Source organism: Poecilia reticulata, unplaced genomic scaffold, assembly GCF_000633615.1.
Source record: "Poecilia reticulata strain Guanapo unplaced genomic scaffold, Guppy_female_1.0+MT scaffold_636, whole genome shotgun sequence".
Lineage (NCBI taxonomy): Eukaryota > Metazoa > Chordata > Actinopteri > Cyprinodontiformes > Poeciliidae > Poecilia > Poecilia reticulata.
Genome location: NW_007615385.1, coordinates 1 through 10,677, shown reverse-complemented (window position 1 = coordinate 10,677; position 10,677 = coordinate 1). Strand labels below are relative to the sequence as shown.

The 10,677-nt window shown below is 40.0% G+C and overlaps 1 protein-coding gene across 1 annotated transcript; it reads right to left on the bottom strand.

The window, feature by feature from the left end:
• Window positions 1–855: 855 nt before the first annotated feature.
• LOC103461122 (importin-13-like) lies at window positions 856–10,588 on the bottom strand. Its single transcript, XM_008403453.2, has 5 exons — window positions 10,500–10,588; window positions 10,027–10,113; window positions 3,471–3,596; window positions 3,023–3,379; window positions 856–1,646 (listed from the first exon to the last, which is right to left on the bottom strand). Exons 2-5 carry the CDS (start codon window positions 10,093–10,095, stop codon window positions 1,359–1,361), a joined length of 840 nt encoding a protein of 279 aa, XP_008401675.1. The 5' UTR covers window positions 10,096–10,113; window positions 10,500–10,588; the 3' UTR covers window positions 856–1,358.
• Window positions 10,589–10,677: the final 89 nt, after the last annotated feature.

The window sequence follows — 10,677 nt, the reverse complement described above, 5'->3', positions numbered from 1 at the left end:
GTGTGTGTGTGTGTGTGTGTGTGTGTGTGTGTGTGTGTGTGTGTGTGTGTGTGTGTGTGTGTGTGTGTGTGTGTGTGTGTGTGTGTGTGCGTGCATTTACACACTCAAAAGATCATTTATTTTTAATAAGGTGCCTTTCAGACGGAGGTCATGCACTCTCAGTGCAGGAGAAGGAGTGCTTGGTGTTTATTGGGGAGCAATGAAAAGCCCAGAATGGATCTGTTTGCATTTATCCATTTCAGCTCAAAAAAAGAAAAAAAGAAACTGATGACATTCAAGAGCTTCCTCTGAGACCGTCTGCTGCAGACGCATCTCCGCTAACTCATCATCTCCTTTTCTTGCTTCCGTCCAGCTGTTTTACACAGACTCCTCCTTTAATGTCTCCTTCACCCTCCCACCCCCCTTCCCTTTGTCCCTCTGTTCCCCTCTGCAATTACCGCAACGCTCTGAGACAGGGGAAATGGGTTGCCTGGCAACAGGATGCAGCTGGACCAATAGCGTTCCCCCAAATGAGTTGACTGTAATGTGTTTAAACAGAGAAAGAGAACAAGAGACAGGAAGGAGGGCTTGGCGCTGATGGTGAGAGATGAGAGGGAAAGACTAGAGAGAAGCGGCCAAACGGGGAGAGAAAACAAAACGCAATGCCAAGAGTATGGAGGATGGAAAACGATGAGCTTTGACTTCCTTTGTAAAAATGACTGGGGGAAAAAAAGTCTTGTAACTCATTCAATACATTAATCTGTTTCCATTAATCACGGATGCTCCATACTGGACTGCTGAGCAAGAAGAGTTGACAACTTTCACATGTCGAAAGAGCAACGACAGTCATCCAGCATTCTGGCCGTAACTTAAAAGGCATCAATGTGCTGAACCATCTGTTTGACAAGATGCCATTGTGTTCAAAGTGACCTGCCAGCAGCAGCATCAGCCAGAAGCAGCATCCCAGTCTGAGGCGTGGAGAATAAAACCGTATATTCCTGGGCAGCTTCACACCTTCCCCCAGTCTTCCACCTTCACACAGCTTCCTCTCCTTTTCTCTTAGCTCAGTCCCCCCCTCCCGCTCTGTCTCTAGGGGAGGGGTAATGGGTGCCTGCCATGTCTGAATCAACCAGGGCATGATGACATCTCTCCCCCAGATCTGTAACCATAGTAACACCATCCAACCGAGAAATGCTGCTTTCCTCCTCTCGGCTGTGAGCATGCCCTGTACCAGTCCCTTTCTTCCTTTCATCCATGCATCGCTCCCTGCCTTCCAGTAACGACTCAGACATTTTTTTTTTTTTGTCCACCACATATTGTGTCTTCATTCTACTACAGCATTAACTCAAGTGTAATTTCTCTTCTCACGACCACAACATTCAGCGAAAATAGGCAGCGAAACGACAAGCCAACCTTTGGGAGTCGGGTTGGGAAATGGCGTTGACTATAGCCTCTACTGCCGTGTCGAAGAGCTCTGGGTCGGACAGGGCGCTGAAGCAGTCGTGCACCAGTCCTTCGCTCTCGTTGAGGGGCACGTCCAGCAGCACCCATGACGACAGGCAGCGCAGCACGCGGGCTTTAACTGCCCCGGGGCTATCGGCCCGCCGCAGCAGTTGTTGCAGTAAGGGGCAGACTGACCCCCACTCCCGGCCCAGGGCTCCCCGGACCTGGACGTGCAGCAAAGGACAGACCGAGCATCACTTCATGTCGCTCATGTTTTGGAGATGTTCCAGATTTTTCAAATTACGATTCGTCTCAAGTGTTCATGTCTGCTAAGGTCAATGAGTCTGGCATAATTCAGTTTCTGAGAAGATCGGATTACTGGTACATAAGATGAATGAAAAAGATTTTCATATTGAAATATCAGCAAACAGAAAGCCATGTCCATGTACTGCACAGTGTAAGCTCTCAATACTTGGTTGTAATCCTGTTATTTGTGCACCTTTTTTGGCTGCACTTTTTCCTTCCACTGAACCTTCCCTTACCAGGCGAGCTCACATGTTTCTATAAAATGCTGCTGATATGTCAAATCAAGAGTCTTCCTCATGATTGTTTTTGGACCATAACCTGACATTTTTGTATTAAAACTGGTTTTTGGTCCTTTGTAATATTCAGCTTTTCTGGGATACTGTATTTTAGGTTTTCATTGCCACTGGGCAGAAATTATCAAAATGAACAAAAATAAAAGCTTGAAATATATCACTTTGTGATACTAGTTTGATGTTTTAAATTAAACATTATTGAGATGAACTTGTATTTTTCAGGGATTATTTTGTGAACTGCACTAAGTACAGTAACCTGCAATATATACATTACCTCTACAACAAATGATTACTTTAATACTCGATTATTGTATAGAATATTTTGACGATTAATTGGATAAAAATAAATTGCATGTTCTACATATTTTTCATTAAATATAAGAAATATTTCATTTTTTTAAGGTTATTTTATACAATGTGGGAAATGCCTTAAAATATGAAAATAAACAAATAATTAAATTCCTTTTTTTAAATTAGACAAACATTTTCTTTCCTAATCCTATAGTGGATTTGATCTGGATAAAGCAAACTATGCCACAGGAGTTTTATGTAAACATATTTACAGACAAAGGTGCTTTCATATTAAATGCAAAATGTATATATTTTTTGTAAAGTTTTGGCTTAATGCTCCGAATATGTTTTTATTTAAATGAATGGCAATTTTTAAGAGTCTGTATACTCTGGTTAATGATTATTCAATTACTAAATTAGTTGACAATTACTACAACAGTTCAGTCATAAAGGAAAATCTGATTAATCATTAGTTCTAATATATATGTGTGTGTACAATAAATAGTAATATAAATGGCTGTGCTGACTTTTTTTTGTCAAATATGTTATTTTTCCACCTAAAATAAAATCTAAAATCTGTGTTCATAACAGTAAACACAGAGTTTATTTAGTTTTAGTTTTTGCAAACATAGAGGTCTGGAAAGCAGCAATAATTCAGCAAACCATCAACAGCAAACGGTGGGAGCTGGCCCGGCCCGGGCAGACCTTACCTGTCCCTTTCGGTACTGCGGCAGGCGGCTGGTCTGGAACTCCTCAGGCAGCACAGTGAGCAGCTCCAGTAAAGCCAGGCAGCGTGCCCGGCCGTCCACCCCACCCCCCTCCTCCTGAAACACTCGGACCATTTCCGCCACGGCGCCGGGCCAGGCCTCGGGCATCGTGTTGAGCGCCAAGGAGGCCAGCGCCACGCACAGCCTGGTGAGAACCATCTTGGAGCCGGAGGAGAAGCAGGCTATCTGGGAGAACAACTGGCTCTTCAGGGACTCGTACTGGTCTGTGGGGATGTCCGACCAGTACCTGGAGATTTTGGTGTGAAGCGCGCTGGCCCCAAAGTACTGAATCTCAGGCACCTGTGAGAGAAAACACGTAGAAGTCAACAAAAGCTTTCAACTCCTTCTGTGTAAGATTGTTGTTGTTATTGAGTTTTTGAGGATCATGTACCTTATCGGGGCTTAGTAGGGCCCAGCAGAACTGCCAGGCCTGAGGTGAAACTTGAGCTTGCATCAGCCATTTCTGCGCCAGATTCTTGTTTTCTATATTTGGATCATAATATAACTGATGGAGAGCCTAGAAATAAAAAAAAAGAAATAACACAGCAATTAGATTAATCCATACCATCAATGCTTCAAAAAAGCCATAAAGGAGGTGAATCATACTTAAGTTATAGTAACAAACGTCTGAAAACACACGACAGAGGCCAGTTAATGACATACCAAGAATTTACTGAGCAACAAAACTGCTGAAATTATGCAGGTCCTACAGCTTGAAGTATGGATGGACATTTATAAGATGCTCAAACTTTGATAACTAGTTTCAGTGAGTCATGCCATTTATGCTAAATAACATGTAGAAGTGAATCTTAACTGATTTTATTTGAACAAAAAATCAACATAAAAATCAGAATGATTGCTTAATAGTAGGGCTGCACAAATGTTTAAAAAAAAAAAAAAACAGTCACTGCAGGGTAGCTACCTCTGCAGATAGTCTGACTAATTAACCAGCTCATATCAGCTCATTAAACTCGTTTGATTCTGAGGAGCAGAACAGAAAGAGAGACACTATTCTGCACATTAAGTTCCTCAAAAATATTTGCATGTGTTTTATTCTATGTTTTTTGCTAAAGTCTGTGTATTAAAATATCAAATAAGCGATTAACACAAAATTGTGACAATTTTAGCAATTGCAGAAGTAATTGTCAGTTTTCTAATTAAAATAGAGGAAATTAGATCATGTTTAAAATGCCTGTGTTAAAGCCAATAAAACCGTAATATTCTCCTCAAGGTGATCAACCAATGAGAATCTGATACGGTACCATGCCTATGCTTGACACTGTGAAAACGTTGGGTGTCTGGGAAAATAAGCCAGCTAACAAAGACAAAACAAAAGAAAAAGAAGAGGAAAAAAAACAGTCCGCCTTACTCCTGACTGTCGGAGAGAGAGGTTACTTTGGAGTAGAGCTCGCACAAACACACAGCAGACACATTACCCCAAAAACCTGAGCGGAGTAGAATGCAACGAACTGAAAACAGCCCTCTTTAAAGCACAGCTTCGAGTTATTTGAGCACTTGAGTGCAACGAAGACAAAGGAAGGGGAGAGGCGAAGAAAAATGTATGAAAGAGAAGCAAGTGCAAGACGGATGTAAAGAAGATGATTAATCGGCATTAATTAGACAGACGATTTCTAATTCTGGCAACGCTGGAATAATGATTTTGAAAAATGTCAGCTTCTCTCTCACATTTTGTCAAACACACTTACACAAATACACACGGCCAGTGAACTAAAACCTCTGGCAGCCAGAGTAAAGTGCCTTACAGAGAACATGGGGGGGAAAAATCCATGCTGTGAGCTTCTGATCTTGAATTTTTACCCCTGCAGACTTGTCACATCAAATCCTCCACCAACAATCTTTCGATCTCCATTTCATCCATCCAGCTGCCACCCTAAAGCCAACACTCTGCATTCAATTTCATCCCAGCCCTCTGCCATTCAATATCAAACATCTTGCAAAAAAAAAAGAAAGAAAACACAATAAAAAACTAAAAATTATTCTTCGTCAAGCAAGAATAGTGTCAGACAAAAACATTTTGCAGCTGCAAAGAGGAACATCAAACCAATGTCAATGCCGACTGGAAGCAGAGTATCAGGTAGCAATCGCTCAGTCTGCCATCATCCTGTACAATTATCTGTCTCCCCTTACTGTGCAAGACTATGAGCAAGTCAAACTGGGTGTTAATAAGCTGAATTTCTGCAGAGAGCCTGGTATCACTTGTATCTGTAAGGGTGGAAACGGAGACACACTGTAGGTACCCATATATAGTAGAGAGCAGGTGCAGCATTTATAATATGCCTGCAGCTTTAACTTATTCATGGCTGACAGGGTCTCTGTGCTCGGAAAGGGAAAAAAAACAACAAAAAAAACCCTCCATTCTGTGCCCTTTAAAGAATAAAACCTCACCCATATATAAACTTGGCTTTGATGTACTTTCCTAGGACATAATAGGGATTAATGTAAACAAAATGGTACAATTGAGCTAAAAATAAAATTTGTGGTAGCTTCTGCTGTGTCTTTCAATGGATGGTCATCATGGCGCCCTTTGAACAGGCATCCAGCTCCACTCTGGCCTTTCTCTAAATGAGGATGTGATTATTTCAGAGTTAAAAGAAGCAGCAAATCATTACTGTAGTCCACTCTGTGACCGCAGACCCCTCCGAATCTAATCTCAAACAGCTCAGCGTGCCCTTCTGAGGGTCATTATCGAGAACCAAAGACACAGCACGGACTGGTTAGTTCACTCCTTTAATCTTACAAAAAAATAAAAACCACCGCCAGACATATCAAACATTAATGTGACTTATTATCCTGTTCTTTCCACCATTGTACAGCTCTGACCTGACACTACTGAGTTTAAATGATTCAGATTTTTTTTTTTTTTTTTTTATAATAATGAGGAAAACATTTCCGGATAAATTGAAAATACAGCATCTAAAATATCGCCTACAGTTAAATATCACAAAGATTTTTAATAAAATCTCATATACATTGGTATGTGTCAGATTATTAAATGGTTCATTAATGTATTGCAACTATAAAGGTCTTTCAAGAAGCCTTTTTGTTCTAATTGATCATTGATCAAGAAGACAAGCAAAAATGCCTCAAAAAGGCCACCTAATGATATTTACATGTCAAAGAGCATCACATTTTTAAGTAAAACACATTCAAAACCATCTGGAAAATTTTAATAGGGTCTTTAATTGAGTCTCCAATGAACATAGTTGTTGAAGCAACCTGCTACCAAGTAGGTACGGGACACAGAAGATTTTTTTTGATTGGATTATGAAGTTCTGATGGGTCACAGGTAAAATTTTATGGTCCTGTTTAGTAGATGATTTCCTGGAAAATGTCACTTTGACTACATATAACCATTTAACGCCTGTAACAATATGACTGAAATTGGTAGCATAATAACGGCGCACTTTCAAAAAACGCTGTAAACGATGGAGAATAACGATGTATGCAGGGGAAAGGACAAACTAGAAGGGAGATAATGAACTATTTTTGTGTCAACTAATTATTCTAATACAAATTTACACAGACACCAAATGACTCTAAAAAAGGAAAATAAGATAGTTTTTTACAATATAAAATCAATAAGGCTATTGCTTACATCCAAATATTCAGAAAAGGTCTCTTGACACGATAACAGTTCATCAGAGAGTTTTCCACTCAACCAACCTTAAGGCCATCACTGTGACAAAAAGGCAACTTTGTGGTTTATCTGTGTGAATCGAAGGCCTGTAGGCATTTCTTCATTAATAAAAGAAGGAATTATTTGTCTTAGGATGTGCGTGGGTGTTTGTTGACAGCACACGGACGGACAGAAAAAATTAAGAGTAGCATGATGTTGCCAATAGTGATGAGATCTGAGCCCAAGAGCAAAACAAATGTCTCATATCACTCTTATTTCTAAAGCTCGGCTGAATGGACAGACGGAGAGAATAATCACTACCTGCCCCCCCAAAAAATGATTCCCAGGTCTGACATAAAACAAAGGAATAAAGAACTTGCACTACATAAGTGTATGAATCAACCCTAGTCAGGTGTTCAATCTGGATTGCAAAGTTCTGGCCTTCTGATAAACATTTCAGTTTACTTTAATTTCTCTTTAGGAACCATCTTATAAGATATTAAAACCATATTCACGTTTTTTTCAGTCTTCCCGCCATAAGTGCTCATTATTTATTTATATTAGGAGCAAAGGCAAAGAGCTGCTGTGTATCACAGAGACAAAATGCCTACGAAGGCCACATTTAAAGCTGTACTTAGCATCTTATTTTAACGATTAGCAAGGTTCGTGTGGCTAGTATTACAAGAGCAGCCTGTGTGTCCCTCGCTTTTACTATGAGACTTTCAAAAAGCTGCCAACATCAAATTTAGTTCCAAGACGGAGGTTAAACGCTCCACTACTGACTCTGAACAGCAGAGGAGTAAAAAGTAGAGAGTCCAATCAGTCCTGAATGGACGCTGATACTAATAGTGGCTCATTTTTAAAGCTTGCTGTGACGGATTGGAGACAATTGCAATGCGACACACAGTGACCCGATGGCCAATCACCCCTGAGCAAGATGACGGACAGGTCAGACCGAGCATTATGCTGAACTGCACAGAAACTCCCTCAGGACCGAATTATAAAATCTCAACAGCGCATTACGGCCCAGGATGACCTCTACATTTCCTCTGCAACACATTTTGGTACAGTGACAAATGTAAGCCGGCACACAACCCAGTTCTTTATGCACAGAGATACCAACAATGTGTGACTTTGTTTTAAAGGACCCAAAACCAAACAAAGAGTTTTCTGTTGGACACAGGCAAACTCTGGGTCAGGGACCATCATCTCCGGCACCATGTAGACAACACTGTAACAGTGGACACCGATTTTATTCAGTTTTAAAAATATATTTTACTCTAAGCATTAAAAGAGAAACGACAACAATGAACCGGTGTAAAAAGAAAAATCCTCAAAAGAGCCCCTTTGGTTTTTTTTTACAATTTTGTTGTAACGTCATTCGATTAGTGATATAGAGAGGCTATTCCAATTGTTCTTAAGGGCAATAACATCTAAATTAAAAAAAAAAGTGTGTTGCAGGTTTCCTTATACATAAAAATAAATCTAATGAATTGTATAATTAAATTCTAGAGGGACTCAAAAAGCGGTCCTAATTCAGGTGAAAAAATGTACATTGGATTGTGTTATTCTGATTGCCCCACTGAGGTTTATCAAAATCCAGGAAATGACAGATTTTAAGATGCAAAGCAGATGAGGCACACAGTTCAGTAGTCTCTGCTTGGTTGCAGCCATTTGTGTTGTATTTTCTTATTTGTGAAGCAGATACAAATGTTTGTTATAACCAAGCTATACCCATTCATTTATGGTGCTGAGATTGTTTTTTAGTTAAAAAAAAGTTGAAAGTTTACAGGATATTTGAAAATATCACTTGATAATTATGTGTTACTAGAAGATTTGAACATTAATATCTTGAACACCAACTATAAAGTCTTAAAAAAAATGCAAACATTAAAAAAAAAAAAAAAAAAGCAATGTTTAGCCTGGTGGGGGCACAAGTAAAGCCTGGTGGCCCGCCAGGTTTAAAACACACTGGGGGAAACCCTGAATACTATATGTAAAAATGCAATCCTGTTGCTGACACTGCCTGTTACGTTAATTCAATGCTTTTGACATGTCTCTATTTTATTTGGATAGAGTGCATTCAAATAGAGTAAGCCCAGTGGCCTACAAATGCGACATTTGTGATTGTCAATATATACCAAGGGTTTGAAAAGTTCCAATATCAAAACATTTTTGTCACATGGTTTAAAGTCTTTTCAAACGGATGTCAGTGAACTCATTTTCTCCAGCCACATGGAGCACACAGTGCACTGCTTGTCACCCAGGACGGAGAAAGCTAGTACACTTTTCTCTTGCTAATACAAAGACAAATGTGGCACTTTGTAAATGTTTTTGTGTGTGAAAAACATGGAGAGTCATGATGTGAAAACTAAACATAGCAATATCATTCCCATGACTCTTACGAAGGTGAAGCTGTCTCATACTCACAGTTGGCAAGGTAAAGGTGAAGACAGACTAAACTGTCAGAAAATACAAAAATGCAATATTATCTTACTTGTAATAATTATGTTACAGTAGAGCCTGGAAATACATAAAATGTTCCATAAAACATTATTATCACTGCAATAATTTTGCTACATCGCTTTAGCTTTAGAGGGAAAAAAATAATAAAAAAATAAAATTATAATATAATTTTATGCATTTCTGTTTGTGGTGTTTTGTTTTTTTTTTTTTTGCTAAACTCCATGGCCGTTTTACTCAAGGTTACCATACATACTATGTGCTCTCATTTTCAAAAGAAATAAATCGGAATAAAACGCAAAATCCCATGCAGCTATCACACCTGAAACCAGATGCTAAATCATTTCCCCTGCAGGAATGTGCATCGCTCCCTCTGATCTGGCTTTAATCAGTTCTGTCGCATCACCAATCTCCTCAAGCCCCCTCCTGTTCCTCTGCTGGCACCTTCCTCACCTTTATCTTCCTCCATCAATCCTGCTCCTCCACTGAGCATCTCTCTCTCTCCCTCTCATCATTCCTTGGTATGTCCAAGACATTGGCCGCCCAGAAGGGTAATTCATCACAGCAACCTGGCACTTAACAGGGCCGTGCAAACACACACACACACCACTATACCTAGTGACTCACAAGAAAAACGCAAGACCCAGAGAACCACTGTATATTGCAAGGACATGAGCTGATCACTTTAATTCCATATAATCCGTACATTACCAATTAAATTGCTAAAAAAAAAAATTTAAATCTATTAGGTGGTTACATTAGAAATAAAGTTCCATTTTAAAAGAGTAGTTTTTTAAACTACCAGCATAATATTTGTTAGACAAGTTGTTGACATGTGAAGACTCACCTTCTCTACGTTTTCCACCGTGAAGTCCAGAGCGTCCGGTGTGGTTGCTATTCTCCCCGGCGTCTCCATATCTCCGCGGACACGGAGCTGTCAAACGGGCAAAGGGGAGAGAAGCGTTCACTTATTGAATTCCCGCTACAGATACTCACATTTCACTGCTGTACTCTCCACAGGAGCCCGTCTGACTGTTTAATTTTCGTTGCTTTAATTCGTATCTGGGCTTTAAGGATGACATGGAAACGCCGACCGGAAAGCTAACGTTTAGCCTGGTGTCGCTAGCCCTGCCACAGTAGAAAAACCACACAGGAAAGCGGCTATGCTAACGCAAAGCTAACTAATATAGCAATGTAACCGGACACAGGCGCACACACGCAACGACCCGATTATGTAAACAGTCTTATTGTGACAACATCAAAACTACGCAGTGGCAGTATGTTATCTGAGGGAAACTCAGAGGACTGTCATTTCCACACCTTTCTGTCCACCGACGGTATGAGACGATGCTGGCAGCTCCCTCCCAACCGCTTCTCCGTCACCAGGAGCTTTTTGATGCATTCAAGAACTGTGGGAAATTCTGTATTCGAAGCATAGTGAAGATTCGGATACGTACTGAAATATATATATATATCATAATATACACACACACACATA

Bases quoted from the DNA above. Each gene is read 5' to 3' on its own strand.
- LOC103461122 (XM_008403453.2), bottom strand. From the start codon at position 10,095: ATGGAGACGCCGGGGAGAATAGCAACCACACCGGACGCTCTGGACTTC. The intron at 3,597-10,026 runs GTGAGTCTTCAC...TTTTATTTCTAG, and splicing joins CGGTGGAAAACGTAGAGAAG to GCTCTCCATCAGTTATATTA. The intron at 1,647-3,022 runs GTAAGGTCTGCC...CTGCACGTCCAG, and splicing joins CGCAGTACCGAAAGGGACAG to GTCCGGGGAGCCCTGGGCCG.